At 38.6% G+C, this 24,064-nt stretch overlaps 1 protein-coding gene across 2 annotated transcripts in view; it reads left to right on the plus strand.

The window, feature by feature from the left end:
• The window catches only part of NRDC (nardilysin convertase), a 105,917-nt gene that overhangs the window by 78,442 nt on the left and 3,411 nt on the right, over positions 1-24,064 (plus strand). For both annotated transcript variants that reach the window (XM_043877042.1, XM_043877043.1), the window contains 12 exons: positions 7,133-7,237; positions 11,443-11,566; positions 12,116-12,202; positions 13,616-13,735; positions 14,853-14,904; positions 15,935-16,085; positions 19,189-19,316; positions 20,817-20,979; positions 21,736-21,767; positions 22,009-22,147; positions 23,367-23,414; positions 23,707-23,759. In XM_043877042.1, coding sequence (XP_043732977.1) covers positions 7,133-7,237; positions 11,443-11,566; positions 12,116-12,202; positions 13,616-13,735; positions 14,853-14,904; positions 15,935-16,085; positions 19,189-19,316; positions 20,817-20,979; positions 21,736-21,767; positions 22,009-22,147; positions 23,367-23,414; positions 23,707-23,759 — 1,202 coding nt within the window. The remainder of the gene's footprint in view (positions 1-7,132; positions 7,238-11,442; positions 11,567-12,115; positions 12,203-13,615; positions 13,736-14,852; positions 14,905-15,934; positions 16,086-19,188; positions 19,317-20,816; positions 20,980-21,735; positions 21,768-22,008; positions 22,148-23,366; positions 23,415-23,706; positions 23,760-24,064) is intronic.

Below are 24,064 nucleotides of genomic sequence, written 5' to 3' on the forward strand. Positions count from 1 at the left end.
TGTTAAGAGGCCTGAGCTCTAGTATTTATTCTGCCTGTCACTTATCGTGTGTTCTGGAGCTGCTGCTGCTAAGTCACTTCAGTCGTGTCTGACTCTGTGCGACCCCATAGACGGCAGGCCACCAGGCTCCCCCGTCCCTGGGATTCTCCAGGCAAGAACATTGGAGTGGGTTGCCATTTCCTTCTCCGATGTTCTGGAACAAGTCACCTAATTAATCTGAGTAATTTTCTCATTGGAAAATGTAGGAATAGAGCCACTTGGTATCTAAAGGACATGTCAGTTTTTAAGATTCCGTGCATTTGGGTGCTCAGGAAATACTTGAATTGGTTGTTTTCCTCCACAAAATATTTCCATTTTATAGGTTATAGGACTTTTAGTCATCAGTTCAATTTTATTTACTTATTTTTTTTAATTAAAAAAATTTTTTTCCAGTTTTGTTGTTGTTGTTCTTTTTTAAAAAATTTATTTTAATTGGAGGCTGATTACAATATTGTGGTGGTTTTTGCCATACATTAACGTGACTCGGCCATGGGTGTGCATGTGTTCCCCATCCTGAACATCCCTCCCACCTTCCTCCCCATCCCATCCTGGTTCCTCCCAGTGCACCAGCCCTGAGTACCCTGTCTCATGCATCGAACCTGGACTGGTGATCTGTTTCACATATAATATAGATGTTTCAATACTGTTCTCTCAAATCATCCCACCCTTGCCTTCTCCCACAGAGTCCAAAAGTCTGTTCTTTACATCTGTATCTCTTTTGCTGTCTCACATATAGGGTCATCGTTACCATCTTTCTAAATTCCACATGTATGCTTTAGTATACTGTATTGGTGTTTTTCTTTCTGACTTACTTGGCTCTGTATAATAGGCTCCAGTTTCATCCACCTCATTAGAACTGATTCAAATGCATTCTTTTTAATAGCTGAGTAATATTCCATTGTGTATATGTACCACAGCTTTCTTATCCATTCATCTGCTGATGGACATCTAGGTTGCTTCCATGTCCTGGCTGTTGTAAACAGTGCTGTGATGAACATTAGGGTACACGTGTCACTTTCAGTTCTGGTTTCCTCAGTGTGTATGCCCAGCAGTGGGATTGCTGGGTCATATGGCAGTTCTATTTCCAATTTTTTAAGGAATCTCCACACTGTTGTTCATAGGGGCTGTACTAGTTTGCATTCCCACCAACAGTGTAAGAGAGTTCCTTTTTCTCTGCACCCTTTCCAGCATTTATTGTTTGTAGACTTTTTGATAGCAGCCATTCGGACCAGTGTGAGATGGTACCTCATTGCGGTTTTGATTTGCATTTCTCTGATAATGAATGATGTTGAGCATCTTTTCATGTGTTTGTTAGCCATCTGTATGTCTTCTTTGGAGAAATGTCTGTTTAGTTCTTTGGCCCATTTTTTGATTGGGTCACTTATTTTTCTGGAATTGAGCTGCAGGAGCTGCTTGTATATTTTTGAGATTAATTCTTTGTCAGTTGCTTCATTTGCTATTATTTTCTCCCATTCTGAAGGCTGTCTTTTCACCTTACTTATAGTTTCCTTTGTTGTGCAAAAGCTTTTAAGTTTAATTAGGTCCCATTTGTTTATCTTTGTTTTTATTTCCATTACTCTGGGAGGTGGGTCATAGATGATCCTGCTGTGGTTTACGTCAGAGAGTGTTTTGCCTATGTTTTCCTCTAGGAGTTTTATAGTTTCTGGTCTTATATTTAGATCTTTAATCCATTTTGAGTTTATTTTTGTGTATGGTGTTAGAAAGTGTTCTAGTTTCATTCTTTTACAAGTGGTTGACCAGTTTCCCCAGCACCACTTGTTAAAGAGATTGTCTTTTCTTCATTGTATATTCTTGCCCCCTTTGTCAAAGGTAAGGTGTCCATAGCTGTGTGGATTTATCTCTGGGCTTTCTATTTTGTTCCATTGATCTATGTTTCTGTCTTTGTGCCAGTACCATACTGTCTTCATGACTGTTGCTTTGTAGTATAGCCTGAAGTCAGGCAGGTTGATTCCTCCAGTTCCATTCTTCTTTCTCAAGATTGCTTTGACTAGTCGAGGTTTTTTTGTATTTCCATACAAATTGTGAAATTATTTGTTCTAGTTCTCTGAAAAATACCATTGGTAGCTTGGTGGGGATTGCATTGAATCTATAGGTTGCTTTGGGTAGTATGCTCATTTTCAGTATATTGATTCTTCCGATCCATGAACATGGTTTATTTCTCCATCTATTTGTGTCATCTTTGATTTCTTTCATCAGTGTTTTATAGTTTTCTATATATAGGTCTTTTGTTTCTTTAGTTAGATATAGTCCTAAGTATTTTATTCTTTTCGTTGCAATGGTGAATGGAATTGTTTCCTTCATTTCTCTTTCTGTTTTCTCATTGTTAGTGTGTAGGAATGCAAGGGATTTCTGTGTATTAATTTTACATCCTGCAACTTTACTATATTCATTGATTAGCTCTAGTAATTTTCTGGTGGAGTCTTTAGGGTTTTCTATGTAGAGGATCATGTCATCTGCAAAGAATGAGAGTTTTATTTCTTTTCCAATCTAGATTCCTTTTATTTCTTTTTCTTCTCTGATTACTGTGGCTAAAACCTCCAAAACTATGTTGAATAGTAGTGGTGAGAGTGGAGAGTGGGCACCCATGTCTTGTTCCTGACTTTAGGGGAAATGCTTTCAATTTTTCACCATTGAGGATAATGTTTGCTGTGGTTTAATCATATATGGCTTTTACTGTGTTGAGGTATGTTCCTTCTGTGCCTGCTTTCTGGAGGGTTTTTATCATAAATGGATGTTGAATTTTGTCAAAGGTTTTCTCTGCATCTATTGAAATAATCATATGGTTTTTATCTTTCAATTTGTTGATGTGGTGTATTACATTGATTGATTTGTGAATATTGGAGAATCCTTGCATCCCTGTGATAAAGCCAACTTGGTCATGATCTTTTTAATATGTTGTTGGATTCTGTTTGCTAGAATTTTGATAAGGATTTTTGCATCTGTGTTCGTCAGTGATATTGGTCTGTAGCTTTCTTTTAGGTGGCATCTTTGTCTAGTTTTGGTATTAGGGTGGTGGCCTCATAGAATGAGTTTGGAAGTTTACCTTCCTCTGCAATTTTCTGCAAGAGTTTGAGTAGGCTGGTGTTAGCTCTTCTCTAAATTTTTGATAGAATTCAGCTGTGAAGCCATCTGGTCCTGGGCTTTTTTTGTTGGAAGATTTCTGATTACAGTTTCAATTTCCGTGCTTGTGATGGGTCTGTTAAGATTTTCTATTTCTTCCTGGTTCAGTTTTGGAAAGTTATACTTTTCTAAGAATTTGCCCATTTTTTCCAAGTTGTCCATTTTTATGGCATATAGTTGCTGATAGTAGTCCCTTATGATCCTTTTTATTTCTGTGTTGTCTGTTGTGATTTCTCCATTTTCATTTCTAATTTTGTTGATTTGATTCTTCTACCTTTCTTTCTTGATGAGTCTGGTGAATGGTTTGTCTATTTTATTTATCTTCTCAAAGAACCAGCTTTTAGCTTTGTTGATTTTGGCTGTGGTCTCCTTTGTTTCTTTTGTATTTATTTCTGCCCTGATTTTTATGATTTCTTTCCTTCTACTAACACTGGGGTGCTTCATTTCTTCTTTTCTAGTTGCTTTAGATGTAGAGTTAGGTTATTTATTTGATTTCTCTCCTGTTTCTTGAGGTAGGCTTTTATTGCTATGAACCTTCCCCTTAGCACTGCTTTTACTGAATCCCATAGGTTTTGGGTTGTTGTGTTTTCATTTTCATTCTTTTCTATGCATATTTTGATTTCTTTTGATTTCTTCTGTGATTGTTGGTTATTCAGAAGTGTGTTGTTTAGCCTCCATATGTTTGTATTCTTAATAGTTTTTTTCCTGTAGTTGACATCTAATCTTACTGCATTGTGATCAGAAAAGATGCTTGAGATTATTTCAACTTTTTGAATTTACCAAGGCTAGATTTATGGCCCAGGTGGTGATCTGTCCTGGAGAAGTTCCGTGTGCACTTGAGAAAAAGGTGAAATTCATTGTTTTAGGTTGAAATGTCCTATAGATGTCAGTTAGATCTAACTGGTCCATTGTATCATTTAAAGTTTGTGTTTTCTTGCTAATTTTCTGTTTAGTTGATCTACCCATAAGTGTGAGTGGGGCATTAAAGTCTCCCACTATTATTGTGTTACTGTTAATTTCCCCTTTCATACTTGATAGCATTTGCCTTAGATATTGTGGTGCTTCTATGTTGGGTACATACATATTTATAATTGTTATATCTTCTTCTTGGATTGATCCTTTGATCATTACGTAGTGTCCTTCTTTGTCTGTTTTCACAGCCTTTATTTCAGTCTATTTTATCTAATAGGAGTATTGCTACTCCTGCTTTCTTTTGGTCTCCATCTGCATGAAATATCTTTTTCCAGCCCTTCACTTTCGGTCTGTATGTGTCCCTAGGTTTGAGGTGGGTCTCTTATAGATAGCATATATAGGGGTCTTGTTTTTGTATCCATTCAGCCATTCTTTGTCTTTTGGTTGGGGTATTCAGCCCATTTACATTTAAGGTAATTATTGATAAATGTGATCCCATTGCCATTTACTTTGTTGTTTTGGGTTCGAGTTTATGAACCCTTTCTGAACCCTTTCTGTGTTTCCTGTCTAGAGAAGATCCTTTAGCATTTGTTGAAGAGCTGGTTTGGTGGTGTTGAATTCTCTGAGCTTTTTGCTTGTCTGTAAAGCTTTTGATTTCTCCTTCATATTTGAATGAGATCCTTGCTGGGTACAGTAACCTGGGTTGTAGGTTTTTCTCTTTCATCACTTGAAGTATGTCCTGCCATTCCCTTCTGGCCTGAAGAGTTTCTATTGCAAGATCAGCTGTTATCCTTCTGCGAATCCCCTTGTGAGTTATTTGTTGTTTTTCCCTTGCTGCTTTTAATGTTTGTTCTTTGTATTTGATCTTCATTAATTTGATTAATATGTGGTTTGGGGTGTTTCGCCGTAGGTTTATTCTGTTTGGGACTCTCTGGGTTTCTTGGACTTGGGTGGCTATTTCCTTCCCCATTTTAGGGAAGTTTTCAACTATTATCTCCTCAAGTATTTTTCTCATGGCCTTTCTTTTTGTCTCCTTCTGGGACTCCTATGATTCAAATGTTGGGATGTATAACATCGTCCCAGAGGTTTCTGAGGTTTTGCTCATTTCTTTTAATTCTTTTTTCTTTTTTTCTCTCTGCTTCATTTATTTCCGCCATTCTATCTTCCACCTCACTTATCCTATCTTCTGCCTCAGTTATTCTACTGTTGGTTCTCTCCAGAGTGCTTTTGATCTCAGTTAATTGCATTATTCATTATTGATTGACTCTTTTTTATTTCTTCTAGGTCCTTGTTAAACTTTTCTTGCATTTTCTTAATCCTTGTCTCCAGACTATTTATCTGTAACTCCATTTTGTTTTCAAGATTTCGGATCATTTTTACTTCATTATTCTGAATTCTTTTACAGGTAGACTCCCTATCTCCTCCTCTTTGGTTTGGTGGGCTGATTTTATCATGTTCCTTTACCTGCTGAATATTTCTCTGCCTTTTCATCTTGTTTAGGTTGCTGTGTTTGAGGTGACTTTTCTGTATGCTAGTAGTTTATGGTTCCTCTTTATTGTGGAGGTTCCTCCCTGTGGATGGGGTTGGACAAGTGACTTGTCAAGGTTTCCTGGTTAGGGAAGCTTGCATCCTTGTTCTGGTAGATGGAGCTGGATCTCTTCTGTCTGGAGTTCAATAAAGTGTCTGGTAGTGAGTCTAGGATCCCAGGATGCCAGGAAGACTTGGTTAGCAACTGGGAGCCTGCTTGCAGTTTGGTAGAGGATGCCTGTCTCTGGAGCCGAGTTTGCCCCTTGCCCTCTGGTTCTGGCTGTTGCATGCCTGCCTCCCTGCCTCTGGCAGGGGATGGGCCGGCCGGTCCTCGGCCGGCTCTCTGCCGCCGGCTCTCTCTCCTTTGGTATTAACTCAGTTCTTTGTTCTGTGAGCGACCCAGCATTTTCACGGGAAAGTTCTCTCTCTCTCTCCCCTCTTTTTTTTCCCCTCTCTCTGGCTATCCCCCGGTTTGGCTTGCTATCTCACATTAGCTCCCTCAGATTGCCCTCAGGGCATTCAGGCCCAGTCCTTACCCTAAGCAATGCAGCTGGCGCCTCCCTGTTCAGCCCCCGCTTGCTGGTGGCAGATACTAGTGTCTGGGCTATTTCTCCGCTGGGAGTTGCAATTAGGCATGTAATCTGTGGGTTTTATTTATTTATTTTTTCCTCCCGGTTATGTTGCCCTCCGAGATTCCAAAACTCCCCACAGACCTGCCGATGAGAGAGTCTCCTGGTGTTTGATAACTTCTCCTCTTTTACGACTCCCTCCCCGGATGGGTCTCTGTCCCTAACTCTTTTGTCTGTCTTTTTCTCTTTTATATTTTGTCCTATCTCCTTTCGAAGACAATGGGCTGCCTTTCTGGGTGCCTGGTGTCCTCCGCCAGCGTTCAGAAGTTGTTTTGTGGTATTTGCTTAGTGTTCAAATGATCTTTTGATGAATTTGTGGGGGAGAAAGTGGTCTCCCCGTCCTATTCCTGTGCCATCTTAGGACTGCCCTCATTAGTTCAGTTTTAAATTGAGATCATATACTAGTTAATTTTGCCATTTATATCAAGAATTTTATCTAATGACAAAATTTGATTTCTACCTTGATTTTGATTCATGCTTACAGATAGTTTTTAGGTTATAGTGCTGTAGTGATTAAATGATGAAGACCCTGTCTTTGGGCACTTCACAGTCATGTGGGGCACCAACATGTAAACAGAAATTTACAGTCCATTGTTAAAATTTCTCCCATGAAGATGCTGTGACGTGGTTAGAGCCTCATGTGTTGTAGGGCTCAGGATGAGGGGTTTGTGGGGTGTTAGGATAAGCTACTTAAGGTGCTTCTCTGGCTAATTTATGTTAGAATTCTGAGCATCAGATCCTTAAGCTGCCATTATATTTGGTTGTATCTGTGGGAAACTTTTGGTTTCATTGTTTAAAAAAAAGAGCTAAATATTTATAGTTTGTGGGAAGTTAAGGATAGTAATGAGGAGTTGCTGGTGTGAAATAATTTTACCTCTTTACAGACAGATCCAGTTGAGTATGTGGAAAACATGTGTGAAAACATGCAGCTGTACCCACTACAGGACTTTCTCACTGGAGATCAGCTTCTTTTTGAATACAAGCCAGAAGTAAGGAGGTTTCCATCTCTAAACCTTACTTTTAGAGAAAGAAGAGGGTGAGAAAGTGCAGAGAGGTACATGAGAATGGAGAAAATTAGGTTATGTTTAGTTAGGTTTTTGTTTCTTTTAACTGAAGAAATATCAATAGTTTTGTGTATGATTTTTCATGATTCTTGTATATGATCATGTTTTAAAATGAGAAAATCAAGTCCTCTCCTTAGGTATTGTTCTTACTATTTTTCAAGTGTTGAAACATCTATTAAAGTCATTTCTAAGAATTATGTGCTTTAGGTGATAAACATACTTGCTTAGCTTGCCTTTTAATTCTGTTGGAGACTCTGTACAATTTTAATCATTTTGAGAATACAAGAATCCTTGATTTCAAAATATATGATTTATGTGTAATAAATATTACACATAAATAGTTGGTCAGGGTCTTTCCTCCACTAGTCCAAGTAAATAAATCATTTCAATCCATGTGGGGTAGAAGTTCTCAAGCAGGGGTGATTTTGTCCCCTTGGGATATTTGTCAATGCCTGGGTGCAAGGAAAACCATTCAGCATCACAGTAATCCCAGTGTGCTCCAACCACTGATGCCGAAGAAGCTGAAGTTGACCAGTTCTGTGAAAACCTACAACACTTCTAAAATTAGCACCAAAAAAGATGTCCTTTTCATCATAGGGGATTGGAATGCAAAAATAGGGAGTCAAGAGATACCCAGAATAACAGAAAAGTTTGGCCTTGAAGTATAAAATGAAGTAAGGCAAAGGCTAACAAAGTTTTGTCATGAAAGCACACTGATCATTGCAAACACCCTTTCCAACAACCCAAAGACTACTCTGCACATGGATATCACCTGATTGGTCAGTACCAAAATCATATTGATTTATGTTCTTTGCAGCTAAAGATGGAGAAGCTGTAGATAGTAAAAACAAGACCTGGAGCTGACTGTGGCTCAAATCATGAGCTTCTTATTGCAAAATTCAGGCTTAAATTGAAGAAAGTAGGGAAAACTGCCAAGCCATTCAGGCATGACCTAAATCAAATCCCTTATGATTATATGGTAGAGGTAACTAATAGATTCAAAGGACTAGATCTGGTAGACAGGTGACTAAAGAAATATGGATGGAGGTTCATAACATTGTATAGGAGGCAGTGACCAAAACCATCCCAAAGAAAAAGAAAACAAATTCAAAAAGGCAAAGTGGTTGTCTGAAAAGGCTTTACAAAGAGCTGAGAAAAGAGAAGTGAAAGACAAGGGAAAAAGGTAAAAATACACCCAAGATGAATGCAGAGTTCTGGAAAACAACAGGGAGAGAATAAACCTTCTTAAATGAACAATGCAAAGGAATAGAAGAAAACTATAGGATGGATAAGACTAGAGATCTCTTCAAGAAAATTGGAGATACCAGTGCAACATTTCATGTAAGGATAGGCAGGATAAAGGACAGAAATGGTAGGGACCTGAAAGAAGCAGAAGAGATTAAGAAGAGGTGGCAAGAATACACAAAAGAACTATACAAAATGGGTCTTAATGACCTGGATAACCAAGATGGTGTGGTCACTCATCAAGAGCCAGACATCCTTAGAGGATGAAGTCAAGTGGGCCTTAGGAAGCATCACTATGAACAAAGCTAGTGGAGGTGATGGAATTCCAGCTGAGTTATTTCAAATCCTAAAAGATGATGCTGTGAAAGTGCTGCACTCAGTATGCCAACAAATTTGGAAAACTCAGCAGTGGCCACAGGACTGGTAAAGGTCAGTTTTCATTCCAATCCCAAAGAAGGGCAGTGTCAAAGAATATTGAAACTACCATACAATTGCTCATTTCACATGCTAGCAAAGTAATGCTCAAAATCTTTCAAACTAGGCTTCAGCTGTACATTAACTGAGAACTTCCAGATGTACAAACTAGGTTTAGAAAAGGCAGAGGAACCAGAGATCAAATTGCCAACGTTCTTTGGATCATAGAGAAAGCAAGGGAATTATAGAAAAACATCTACTTCTGCTTCATGAAGACTGTGCTAATAAAACCTTTGTCTGTGTGGATCACAACAAACAGTGGAAAATTCTTAAAGAGGTGGGAATATCAGACCACCTTACCTGTCTCCTGAGAAACCTGTATGCGGGTCAAGAAGCAATAGTTAGAACCAGACATAGAAAAACTGACTGGTTCAAAATTGGGAAGTGAGTATAGGCTGTATACTATCACCTTGCTTATTTAATTTGTACATCATGTGAAATGCTGGGCTGGGTGAATCACATGCTGAAATCAGAATTGCCAGGAGAAATATTGGCAACCTCAGATACACAGATGATACCATTCTAATGGCAGAAAACAAAGAGGAACCAAAGATCCCCTTGATTAGGGTGAAAGAGAAGTGAAAAAGCTGGCTTAAAACTCAGCATTCAAAAAAATGAAGATCATGGCATCCAGTCCCATCATTTCATGGCAAATGGAAGGGATAAAAGTGGAAGCAGTGACAGATTTTATTTTCTTGGGCTCCAAAATCTCTGCAGATGGTGACTGCAGCCATAAAATTAAAAGATGCTTGCTTCTTGGCAGGAAAGCTATGACAAACCTAGACAGTTTATTAAAAAGCAGACATCACTTTGTCAACAAAGGTCCATATATAGTCAAAGCTGTTTTTTCCATTAGTCATGTGTGGATGTGAGAGTTGGGCCGTCAAGAAGGCTGATCGCCAAAGAACTGATGTTTTTGAATTGTGCTGGAAAAGACTCTTGAAAGTCCCTTGAACATCAAGGAGATCAAATCAGTCAATCTTAAAGGAAATCCACCCTGAATATTCATTGGAAGTACTGATGCTGAAGCTGAAGCTCCAATACTTTGGCCATCTGATATGAAGAACTGACTCATTGGAAAAGACCCTGATGCTGGGAAAGATTGAAGGCAAGAGGAGAAACGGTTGGCAGAAGATGAGATGGTTAGGTAGCATCACGGGCTCAATGGAATGAGTTGGAGCAAAGTCCGGGAGATAGTGGAGGACAAAGAAGCCTTGTGTGCTGCGGTCCATGGGGTTGCAAGGAGTTGGACACGACTTAGTGACTAACAACAGCAACAAAGGGTACGTTTCAGTTGTCACAGCTGGAGAGTGATTGTGGAATCTAGTGGGTAGAAGCCAGAGTTATTGCTGAACATTTTACAATGCAGGAGATGGCACTCTACAACTAGGAATTATCTGGCCCAAAATGTTAATAGTACTGAGGTGAGAGACTTTGATGTAGGTGTTGTAAAACTACTAATTTTAAACAAGATAGGGAAAGGTAAAGGAAGAAGCAGTAAACACATATTCTTGTCATTTCCCTAGGATGATTGTGCCGAGGGGTCTAAGTATTTTTTTCTGAACCACTGTTTGTTGTTTTTTTCTTAAAGAAATGTTTTTAAGCAGTAGTTAGAGTTTCAAATCTAACCCACAAAAATCTTATGCTTAGTTCTTATCATAGCTGAAGGAGTATTGCAGGAGGCTCTACATTGGATCATTTTACTGATTCTTGTGTTTGAAGTAGTATAATATGTAATAGTTAAGAGCATAGTTTTTAAAATTATGTACAAACTTGGTTAGAACTCCACTTTTGTCACTTCTAGGTGTGTTGGTCTGTGCAGATTATAGAATCTTTAATCTGAGCAAATTACTTAAACTTTTACCTCTGAGGCTGACTGAGTGCTTTCTATAAAATAGGTATGAAAAGTAAAGTGAAACTATTAATTGCCCAATCGTGTCCAACTCTTTGCGACCCCATGGACTGTAGCCCACCTGGCTCCTCTGTCCATGGAATTCTCCAGACAAGAATACTGGAATGAGTATCCATTCCCCTCTCCAGGGGACCTTCCCGAACCAGGGAAAATGGGTATACCTTAGGGTTACTTTTAGGATTAAATGAAACACGACCTGGCACATAGTAAAAGCTTAGTAAATGGTAGCTCTTTTCACTGCTAGTCCTCTTACGTAGGATTTGAGATGAGAACTGTTGGAGCATTCTGAAGAAAGATATTTGAAGCTGCTGATAGACTAATGAAGTTTTGTCAATTAGGGTGGTCATAGACTATAGACAGTTTCATGAGCATTAAGGTGCTAGGATCTTGGGTGTCTAACATTGTGTGGCTTTGCCTTTTTAACAGAGATGTATTAGATTGAAGTTATAATTGTTGTATATGTGTCTCTCCCCTCCACTTTCCCCCTGCCCCCAATTAGGTCATTGCTGAAGCCCTTAATCAGCTAGTTCCTCAAAAGGCAAATCTTGTTCTACTGTCTGGTGCTAATGAGGGAAAATGTGACCTCAAGGAGAAATGGTTTGGGACTCAGTATAGTATGGAAGGTAAAATATTTTAAAATTGTGCTACATTTAAGTATATTATTCACCTGGGAAGTTTTATTCCTTAATAGTTTGTCTGGTAGTTCCTGTGGGGAAAATAGTATTTATTTTTTAAGAAGTTTACTTTGAAATGAAAATGATTTATATTACTTTGCCAGAAATTATTTTCTGTGATGCTTATATCTATATTAGTTAGAAAATCCTGTGATCTTGGTAGCCTGGGGGTATTTTCAACTGTGTTTTAGAAAAGTGCCCCTCAGACTTTAGTGTGCATATGTATCACCTGGAGGTCTTATTAAAATATGGATTGTGATTCAGCAGCTCTAGAGTTGAGCCTGTGATTCTGTGTTTCTAACAAACTTTCTAGGTGATAACAATGCTGATGAAACCACCCATTGAGTAGCAGGAGTTTGGAAACTCTGGTTATGTCACTTACAGTTTTCCTGAGAAAAAAGAATTGGTTAGTGAAGACCAGTTGTTGACTGGTTTGTTATTATGAGAATTCTGAACTTTGCATTCTTTATTGGATCAGTTTGTCTTTTATCTCTACAGATATTGAAAACTCTTGGGCTGAACTATGGAAGAGTGATTTTGAATTGAATCCAGATCTTCATCTTCCAGCTGAAAACAAGTACATAGGTCAGTGAAATATCAGTCATTATACATAAGCCATCCATGTACTAATATTAAATAGCATCTGTATAGTATGTTTTACAGAGTATCCTTTGAATTCATATTTAAGTTTCCCAGTCATCTCTGTGATGAGCATTACAGTTTTCTTACTTTTCTGAATGATAAAACTGAAGCTCAAAAAAGCAAAGTGACTTGTCCTGGACTGTTCAGTTGGTGAATACAGGAAACAGGGCGTAAGCATAGATCCTGGGACTTTTTCTGGTCAATGATGGCTGATCCTTTCATGTCAGTCCCTGCAGGCATTGCTATTATCTTGTCTGATTGTTCTAGAGGTTTTCAAACTACAGGCTTCATCCCAGTGTATTGAATTGTGAAAGCATTAAAAAAAAAATCAGAATGGAAAATAGCAAAATGTTTCATTGAATAAAGAAAGGGTATTATTTTCAGAAGTTTTGTTCCCGGTAGGTATATGTGTGTGTTAACCTGTCTACTAGCTTACAATAGAAAACAATTCTAACTGTGAGGAAGTCACTGGTCTAGGACAAATATAACTAATTTACTCAGAATACCGTTTTTCCCAGCAGTTCTATTTGTAGGTATACAAAAGAAAACAGATATTCAAACAAATGCATGTACATGCATGTTGATAGCAGCATTATTCACAAAGGCAAAAGGTGGAAACAGCTAGTGTTCATAATAAATGACTGGATATATAAACTATGGCATATACATATAATGATGTATTATTCTGTCATAAAAAGAAATGAAGTACTGATATATGCTACAGTATGGGTGAACCTTGAAAACATGTTAAATGAAAGAAGACAGACAAAAGGGGTTACATGTATGATTCTGTTTACATGAAATACCCAGAATAGGTAAATCCATAGAGACACAGAACTCAGGTTGATGGTCGCCAGTGGCAGGGGGGAGTGGGTAATGGGAGCAACTGCTTATTGGGTTTAGGGGTTTCCTTTTGGGCTGATGAAAATGTTTTGCAACTAGAAAGAAGTGGTAGTTGCACAACATTGTGAGTGTACTTAATTCCGCTGAATTGTTCATTTTAAAATGGTTAATTTTATTTGTTAACTTCCAAAAATATGTAAATTTGGTAAAAGATATTCTCATTCAAGAATGCATTCATAAATTGGTCTATACAGTTATTTTGACCAAAGGTCCCTCTCACAGTTAAAATTGGTCAGCTCTTGGGAAATTACAGATTTTCAGAATTCATGTAGTTTAAGGCCAAGAGGACTTTCTTTTTAGTATTGTTCTACTAATTTATTGTACTCTAACATTTGAATTTGACATGTTTTTTGCCTCAAAAAAGAGTTACCTAAAGAGTTCTGAAACCAAAAACAGATTGATGGAGATTTTGTTGTGATAACCGAGTGATTTATTACCTTTTGCTTTTGTTAGCCACGGATTTCATGTTGAAGGCTTTTGATTGTCCAGAGACAGAATACCCTGTTAAAATTGTGAATACTCCACAAGGTTGCCTGTGGTATAAGAAAGACAACAAATTCAAAATCCCCAAAGGTAAAATGTTTCCCTCCTTAAAAATAGTGAAATAAGTATAACAAATCTTTCTCTAGTTTCTCACAACCTTTTACCTCTTGTCTGTCACCTCCCTTCCTTTCCTCTTCCCTTTCTACTTGAAGACCTTTTCCAGGCTTACCTATCAGATCTATACTATGCTCCTGTGCTGTCACAGAAATTCTTACGGACACTGCAGATTCCAGGGAACAGATAAGGATTCAAGCATAAAATGAAATTATTATTATTATTTTTTTTTTTTCAGTAAATGAAAGCAGAGCCAGGTGTTTGGTTGTCTCAGGCAACAGGTGGTGTTTTTTGAACATTATTATTAAAAAGAGAACAAGAATAAGAGTAAGCTGAAAGGAGTTATTCTTAGACACGATAGATAGCCAAGTCCAGCATTACAAATGTGAGAAAATCCTCCATCTGTCTCCTTGTACTCTTTTGTTTCTCAGCCTAAAGGAAGCGTATACAGTTAACCAGACTCTGAAGCTCTTATGTTCAACATGGTAGCCCAAACTGTGTTGCTATTTAAATTTTGTGTTTTTGTGCAGAGCATAGGAACTTACTGAAGCAAGTTGGAATCAAAGGCTGGGTGCTCTTGGTTGCCATCTAACCCATATCCCTAGCCTTGATGCAACTTTACTGTAGTTCTGAGGGATTCTTGACTTCACTGGGAAGGTGTTTACTCAGTTTTTCTTGGATAGATTATGAGTTTCTAAAAATGTTCTTAACATTTATTCTGCTTCCTTGGAATAGTGCTGATACAACTTTCTGTGAGCATTGGTATTTTTCCCTTAATGTTCTTGACATGTATACCTCTGTATGCATTTTTCCTGACCAAGGCTATTGATAATAAGAGTATTCATAGACCTCTCTGCCTATCTGTCTATATATGTGATTTTCCTATAGATTAAAGTTTGCCTTCTGGACACTGTTTGGAATGGTAAATATTACTTTATAAGGACCCTTAAGGATAAAAATGTAATGATTTAAGGATGAGTGGTTTATTTCAGAATTTTTAAAACATCATCATATTGGGGGAAGATAACAGATGTATGAAATATTTGAGGCCTCTGGCCATTAGTTTCTTATTTAGGGTCTTTTTTTCTTTTAGCATATATACGTTTCCATCTGATCTCACCTTTGATACAGAAGTCTGCAGCAAAGTAAGAAATTGTTCTCTTTTCTGAAAGATGTATATATATTTTTTAATTATTGAAAGACTTATTTCTGAATCATTATATCATTCTCTTTGTCAGTACTTGAGCTGTGCTCCTCATTTATGTGTTTTTTATGTGCCCAAAACAAATTATTTGTGTTAATCACTAAGGTGGAATTGTGGCTTCTCTGTCTCCAGCACTTATTTGTACTGGATTGAGAAGGTTCTTTAAAGATGAGCTTGGGTTAGCTTCCAGTATATAATGAGGACTAATGTGGTTCTCTTGACCTGTATTTTTAGACTGCCAAGGAGTCTGATTTTACTTCATTCTTAGCAAATTATTTACACACTTATGTAGATAGCTGTATTGTGGGAGGTCAGAGAGCCTAAAATGTACCTGAATCATAGGAGGTGCTCAGGAAATTTTACTACATTTCTTCCTTTCTTTTGCCTCTTAACCTGTAAAATCCAGCCTTAAACTGACAAACAGCACTAACATTATTAATATCCAGTTTAAAAAGTGCATTACAGGACTTTCCTAGCCATTCAGTGGTTAGGACTCTGCATTTCCAATGCATCAGTCTCTGGTTCAATTCCTAGTTGGGAAACTAAGATTCCACATGCCCCCCCCCCGCCCCCCCCCCAAAAAAAATGCATGACCCTCCTCTCTTCCCTCAGATTTTTAATTTGTCAGTCAGAAAACCTAGGCCACAGGGATAGCCAGAGCATTTGGGCCAGTTGCTTTTCATGTATTTTACACTTATCCCGTTGTGCAATATAAATACCATCATATTCTATGTGTGCATGACATGAAAAAGATAGGGAAACACTGCTGAAGGTGGGAGTTCTGTAATGCCCCTGTGACACTGAGCCCCACTGAGCTGTATTTACCTTTGAGCTCAGTTAGTATATAGAGTTTCACATTCTGGAGTAGTGAATTAACATCTTTATAAAAGTGAAGTTTCTTACTCTAAGTTGAAGCAAATTTGTCTATTTCTTGTCAGTTAATGATGCTGTTTGCATTTTTATACTCTTAGTGTGGTCCTCTTTGATATCTTTGTCAATATCCTTACCCATAACCTTGCGGAACCAGCTTATGAAGCAGATGTGGCACAGCTGGAGTATAAGCTGGTCGCTGGAGAACATGGTTTAATTATTCGAGTGAAGGGATTCAACCACAAACTACCTGTAAGTACAGTGCTCTGATTTCTTTGCAGACAACTTTAAAACTTCGTATTTGTTTGTTGTGCCTATAGCACCAAGCATAGAGGTTTGTGCATGAGGTGCTATATATGAAAATAAATATGTATTAATATAGATGATTAGGTCATTTTGACTGATGGCAGGTATTCCAACTTTGGCCACATACAAGAGCAACATATATTCTTTAATTAATTGCATTTATTAGGCTTCCCTGGTAGCTCAGCTAGTAAAGAATCCGCCTGCAATGCAGGAGACCCTGGTTCGATTCCTGGGTGGGGAAGATCCCCTGGAGAAGGAAACAGCTACCCACTCCAGTATTCTGGCCTGGAGATTATTGTGGTTTTTTTGGCTGATGGCAGATATTCGGACTTTGGGCACATATAAGATCAGCATATATTCTTTAATTAATTACATTTATTAGTGTTGTATGCATTAGTAATAGATACAGCACAGCCTGTGCTTCAGACTTGATTACACTCCTCTTTGCTGTCAATTTCTCTGCAGCCAACACTGGCATTTAGGACTTGTTTGAGTGTAATTGGGCTTCCCTTGTGGCTCAGACAGTAAAGAGTCTGCCTGCAATGTAGGAGACCTGGATTCTATTCCTGGATTGGGAAGATCCTCTGGAGAAGGAAATGGCAACCCACTCCAGTATTCTTGCCTGGAGAATTCCATGGACAGAGGAGCCTGGCAGGCTACAGTCCATGGGGTCACAAAGAGTTGTACATGACTGAGTGACTAGCTCTTTCTTTCTTTTCTTTTTTGAGTGTAATTTCATGCCATAGTGCAAGGACAGATTTAAAACACCTGACATGTTCCCTGATGCCCTGACGAAGAGTAGAACTCAGATGTCTGTGTTCTTTCTTTGTCTTCTTACAGTCTTTTCCATTGTTTCAAGTGTGTGCATCTTGTTCCCTTCTAAGTTTATGACTCTTTAGAAACAGAGTTTATATCTTGTTAGTGATTTATCTTTTGGTAAAGAATATGTTTCAGTGTCATTTGTCAGTACTTCATAAGTAAAGGAAGAAATACCAAGTACCAGGTAAAATAATGTACCCAACAACAAATTTTATATGTTGGTTTCTTGGGTAGAACATATATTAACATTTGGGGAATTGGGTACATCTAAGAAAAAATCTGGAGGAGAGGACCTGATAGTAATTAGACCTGTGCCAAGAGGTGAGAGCCTCCGTATCTTAGCAAAAACCCTAGAAAAGAGTATAGTTTTCTTCTTTATACCCTCTTTATACCCTTTATACCCTTTTACCTGTCAGTCTCCCCTGAGAACAAAAATTGTTCTTAGGAGGAGACAACATGGGATCTTTTAGTAACCTTCAAAAGCGTAAATATAATATAGCTTAAAATCCAAACATATTAAAGCCAAATACAGTAGTTGTCATTTGGTAGGTATGTTTTGGAATTACCTGGAGAGCTTTTTAGAAATACAAACCATAGTATTTGAGGTTCTTCATTTTATGAAGCTTACCTACTGTATGTAACATTAAAACTTGCTATAAATACTATAGATACATATATAAAACTAGAGATCATTTACACCTATGAAATACAGAGTCAAGCATTCTAAAAACTTGAAAGTTCAAGTTCAAATATAACAAAAAGAATACTTCACCATGACCAGTGCCAACAAAGCAGAGTTGGTTGTTCAGTTTTACGAAGTTGTTATAAATCATTATAACACAAGTCAGTTGAGAAACACTGTGTGAATATAGTGATGATGAACATAAATCATATCAAAAGTCAGTTGAGAAACACTACATGAATATAGTGATAAATGCCCCCAAAATTATTTGATAAATTTGAGTTGTCATTCCTGATAAGTAGGAATGGAGGGAGGTTACTCAACCACAATAAAAATCTTAATTTAAAAGAACAATAGCAGATGTTCTACTAACTGATGAAATCCTGAACATTAAAATTAGGAACAAGCCAAGGATACCCACGATCACTTCTATTACTCGACATTATTTTTAGAGTTTCTGGCTACTACATTAAAGTGAAAAAATAAAAATACCTGGAAGAGAGAAAGCATTTTTCTTTGCAAGATACTACTAGAATTTAAAAAATAATTTGTGATATGACTCATCATAAGACCAGTATATCAATGGCTCATTTTCCTATAGTGCAATAACCACTTAGAAATGGATTGGGAAAAAATATGCCACTATACTGTTGAGAAAAATAATCAAATATGTAAGAATCAAGAAGAAAAGTGCAGAACCTATCTAAAGAAAACTATAAATCTTTTTGAAGCATATAAAAGATTTTAAGGGAGAAGACTCCACATGTTTCTGGATAGCACAGGTTGATACAAAGTCATTATTTCCTAAATTACCTTCTCCCAGTTCCAGTTAAAATCAAATTTAGGAAAAAAAAAATCAAATTTAGGGGCAGTGGAGATGCTTGATAAAATTAAGTTTAATTGGAAGGAAAAATGTTTTAAAATAACTCTGAAAATTATAAAAAAGAAAATTTATTCCTTAAGATTTTATAATTATTGAGAATTTTAGCTCCTAAAAATTCTTTGAGGGACGGGCTTCCCTGGTGGCTCAGTGATAAAGAATCCACCTGCCAGTGTAGGAAACACCAGTTTGATCCTTGATCTGGGAAGACCCCACATGCCCTGGAGCTTGTGTGCTGCAACTATTGAGCCTGTGCTTAGAACCCGGGAGATGCACCTGCTGAGCTCACATGCTGCAACTACTGAAGCCCATGCATCATAGACTGTGCTCCACAACAAGAGAGAAACCACCGCATTGAGAGGCTGATGCACCATAACTAGAGAGTAGTCCCCACTCATTGCAACTAGAGAAAAGCCTATATAGCAATGAAGACCCAGCACATCCAGAAATAAATAAATGTATTACTGGAAAAAAAAAAGCTAGTTGGTGTAGCCATGGGTTAAGGAAAAAAAAAAAAGATTCTTTGAGTCATTAGTACTTATGTCCCACACAATGCCTATTTTATCATATTGAACCCTTGGTAGAAACCAATGGGAAATAGTTTTCCCCCTAAAAATCAGTGGATTTACATGTTTCTCCACTTAGGTGTTTCTTTCTTTTCTTCTTAGCTACTGTTTCAGCTTATTATTGACTACTTAGCGGAGTTCAGTTCCACACCAGCTGTGTTTACAATGATAACTGAGCAATTGAAGAAGACCTACTTTAACATCCTCATCAAGCCTGAAACTCTGGCCAAGTGGGTATACATGGAATCAGCTTATATTTTGAAGGCCTAAAACTATTTGCCTTCCTTGGAATTAAGTGTGGGGAGTGAGGCTGTTGTTTTAGTGCTGATTCAGATGTGATAGAACTGTGCTGTGTTTTAGGAAACTAGCCCATAGAATTAGAGAGTTTCTAAACTCAGTGTAAGTAGTTATCAGTGAGGAGGACTGCAAGCAGTCTGCTGTACTTAATTAGAGGCTACAGGTTTTAAAAGAGTGTTTTTTCCTAGTTTCTAAGTAAAAAACAGTTCAAAAAGTGCTTTGTTGTTGCTCAAAATTGCTTAGTGTATTGGATGTTACGATAAGTAGCTCAGTTAAATTGCCTAACAGGTCATTTATTTGACAACTGCAACTATCCAGAATTCAGCCAGGTTGCATAACAGAGCAGAAATGCTTCTGGACAGTCTGTATGCTGATGCTTAAGCCCTCTGCTAATAGGCAACTGTCTTGCGCCTTTCACCAGAACCTGTTCTTTAACCCAGGGCCAGTGGTAGCTTATCGGGTACCTTTGTGTGAATCAGAAAAAAGTACACTCTTGGGGTAAAAAGGCTCTGTCAGCAGGTAGAGCCTTTGTGGGAGGGGGGAAAAAGTCCCCTCTGAGCAGATACAGCCCTTTATGCACATGGCTTGCAAGCCCCTGCTTGTCCTGTTCGTTGGGCATCTATAAATACCCTGCATTAGACATAGTTATAATGAGACCATAAATGGCCAAAATTCGAAAGCAGGGGAGAGAGTAGTTAAGAATCAGACATGTAATAACTGAAAATCTGATCACAAAAAGTCATAAAAACTAATAACCAAATATAAGTGGGAAAGGAGAGTTGTCTGGAACTATAGTCTGGAACTATATGATGAAAAATAGCCCCATATATCCTATAACTCCTGAATACTACTTTGTTAAAATGTGGTAGAGTAGTAATAACTTGTTTGTTGAAGATTTGGTATGTGTTAGATCTAAGAACTTTAAGTGTATTTTTTTAATTCTCACCAAAACTGACAATAGTATGGCATTTTTATTTCTCTTGTTTTACCAATGAAATTGAGTCACAAATGTTAGGTAACTTGGCCATATTTAAACAGCTTACTGTGTGGGAGGGGCTTAGTTAATTATGCTGTATTGTCATTGTATAATAGATACCCATGATGGTCACTTCCAGTAATGAATAAATGCTAGTGAGATTTGAAATTAAAATAGTAATATTAAATTGGTTTGTGACTCATTTGGCAGCTTGTGTGAAATGTTTTATTTTGCAATTGAAACAGATAAGTTTTACCAATGAGCTAATAATCTATGTATTAGTCTATATATGCAGTATTAAATGCTTTTTGGTGGTTATGACATTGTTTCCCTATCTTAAGTAGTGATAGAAATTGTCTCTTTAAAGAAACACATCATCTATAGAAACTTAACCCAATCCTGTACCCTTAAGATTCATTTCTTACAATAAGACTTTTTTTTTTCCTGCTCTCTGTAGAGACGTTCGGCTTTTAATCCTGGAGTATTCCCGTTGGTCTATGATTGATAAGTATCGCGCTTTGATGGATGGCCTATCCCTTGAGTCTCTGCTGAGCTTCGTCAGAGAATTCAAAGCCCAGCTCTTTGTTGAGGGCCTGGTACAAGGAAATGTCACCAGCACAGTGAGTGTCAGGGCTCTGTTGGTGCCGGCCAGGTATGAGTGCTGTTCTGTGCTCTGGAATTCTCTTAGTTCTTCCCTTAAGGGGAAGCTCTGTAGTTTTGGCAGGCCAGCATCATCACAGTCTGTTTAGAAGGGAACTTGGCCCTTTCAATGCTGGACAAGAATTTCTTATGAAGGAGACTTCTGGTATTGGACCGAATTTTGAGTTAAATGGGTTTGGTAAATACATGGTATTGGTTACATTTGTTGACGATTGTGGAAACTACAAACAGTTTAATATAGAGATTAAAGTGGGAGCTGGGGAGGGCTGAGGGGTGTACGTATATATACATCATTCACTTAGTATCAAGTATATTCTGTTGCTCACTCTATGCCAGGCTCTGTATTAATAGATCCAGGTTTCTAAAACACAGCCTAGTGGGGTAAACCAGACAACTAAGTTTGACCCCGCAGTGGAGAAAGTTTCACAGTGGACAGTAAACAAAGCACCAAGGGAGAACAGAAAAGGAGCCACTTCAGTTGAGAGCCACTTAGTATTCAACAAACATAATCAATATTGAATCAATGAATGATAATCCCAGTGAATGAATAATAAACCCAGAATGAATGATCAGCATTTTGGGTGACAGACTATATCTGCTTTCCTAATGCATTCCAGGGCTTCCCACGCACTTAGAACATTGGTATTAGTTGGTTTGGGGTGAAATTAATGTCAGTAGAGCCTGATATAGCTATTTTCTTCTCTTTCACTCCCTAGGAATCTACAGATTTCCTGAAATATGTTGTTGAGTGAGTATTGGTCTGAGTTTTCTCCTTAGGAGTTATGTGTTCTTAATAGCAAGAGGACCCTGAGACCAAAATTCAGTTGTTACTAAATCCGTAATGGAAATGCTTCTTGTAGGTTTATTTGAGGTTAGTTATATAAACAAAGCAATTCAGTAGGCAGTGTAGAAGGCCTGACTTTCCATTTTGGGGGCAGGAGCAGGAGGATAAAGGCTCCGCCTCGGTGACCCGTATGATTGTTTTGCAGCAAGTTGAGCTTCATGCCTCTGGAGCAGGAGATGCCTGTGCAGTTCCAGGTGGTGGAGCTACCCAGTGGCCACCACCTGTGCAAAGTGAGAGCTCTGAACAGGGGTGATGCCAACTCTGAAGTCACTGTATATTACCAGGTCAGTGGCCCCTTTGCACATAGCTGTCCTCATGGCTGTGTCTTTTAGACACTAAAGACTAGTGAAAGGACCACAGTGTCTGGGAGAAGTGATCCTATGCTCTTCAAGGCCTGTTTGTGGTTACACTGTAGTTTTATGCTTGGGGTCATGTGTCCTCTTGAAGCAATTACATTTAAGAACTGCTCCTGTCAGTGAAATGGATCCTTTTTCAATCACAGTGCTTTATTAATCACCCAGCCACTAGTCCAAAGGGACAGAACTGAAGTATGGCTGGAAATTCCTACATATTCACCAGTCAGGACTCCAGGGAGCAAGAGGACATTTGTTAAAAGGACAGTTTTGAAATCTGACCAAAGTAAACATAGTCAACCAACACACAGCAAATAGAATGGCTTCCAGAGTCATAATGAATATTTTCAAAGCACCTGAGAGAGAGGATTTATCACCTCTATTTTATGTATGATAAATCTGAGGTCCTACACTTACCTGAGGTCATACCAGCTGGAGTTTAAATTTATACCTTCCGTCTTCAAATCCTGTGTGTTTTCCACAGCATTCTGGAGAGATGGGATGGTGCTTAAAATAAGAAAGAGCTTTGCACTGATCTCGATTGGTCCATAGACTACTTTAGCCTGTGGTTGGTCCAACTCACTTTTAGGACGATTGGGGACCTGTGTCTGTTTAGACTGGTCTCAGACTTCCCAAACTCTGGGGCTCTTCATCTGGTGCTTTGGTCCTGGGTTTTCTACATGAGGAAGTCACTTCTCTGTTTGACCTCGTGAAGATCTCTGGCCTGGGCTTTGGGCAGGACTCCATGGCCTCACTTGTCACCTAGTCCTTTTCTTGTGTTTCTGGCCCTGAATCTTTTCCTAGAGGTCCAGCTTGTCTGTAGAGCCTATGTTCCTCTGCAAGTCCTTGACTTTGGGTTGTGAATTGGTGTGTTTTGGGCAGGAGCTGGCAGGTCAGGGATTACTGGACTCAATTCTGTCTGTCTGCAGTTCTGGACTAGGGCTGGGAATACAAATCATTATGCATGATTCTCATCTGCACACACCTGTTTTGTGGGAAGGCAGGAGTATAACAATAGAAGGTATGAGGGTTGGGGGAAGAGAAGAGCAGGGTAGTAACCTGAATAAATGGTTGTCAAGAAGAGCTGTATTTTTAAAAAGCCCTGTAAGCCATTGGATTTTCAGATGGTCTGATCAGCTTCTCCTCTCAGTCAGGTGCCAGGAGTCTGAAAGAATACACTCTTATGGAGCTGCTTGTGGTAAGTTGTATAAAGGAAAGCCCCAATACTTGGGAACCCCTGGCTCACTGTGAGGACTGGCCTGTCTACCTGGGGGCTGGGGACCTCGGAGTGGTCAGAGATCTGTGGTTTTTAAGTGAGCTGGTTGTTGAGCATTTTTTACCTAGTATGAGCCAGGATAATGGGCCTGGGCTATTTAAGAAGGCAGTAAGGGAGGCTGGACTCTGGGGTCACATGTAACACTTTTGGGGGAAGAAATGGAGGTTTCTCTGCTGGGAGGAGTTGAGCTGATAGGTAGTATGTTGAATTACAGATGCATATGGAAGAGCCTTGTTTTGACTTCCTTCGAACCAAGCAGACCCTTGGGTAAGTCTGCTGACAAGAGCACTGAGCTCAAGTAAGATCTGGGGCTTACTTTGCAGGATTAAGTCGATCAGCAGTACTGACTCAACAGTCTCTCAGCGCTCTTTGGTCCTCCCAGGCCTTAAGAGTCATACCTACCGAGTCATACTCGGCAGAGTCATACTGTCAAAACTTTTGCAGTTTGCATCTTCAACTATGATCAGGCTGTCAGTTTGGTCAAGTTTCAAGATTAACAGAAGAGGCTGGCCTGGGGTCCTCAGTGCGGGAGAGGGGTGGATACCTACCCTAACCCAAGAGTGAACATCTAT

Source organism: Cervus elaphus, chromosome 20 (genome assembly GCF_910594005.1).
Source record: "Cervus elaphus chromosome 20, mCerEla1.1, whole genome shotgun sequence".
Taxonomy (NCBI): Eukaryota; Metazoa; Chordata; class Mammalia; order Artiodactyla; family Cervidae; genus Cervus; species Cervus elaphus.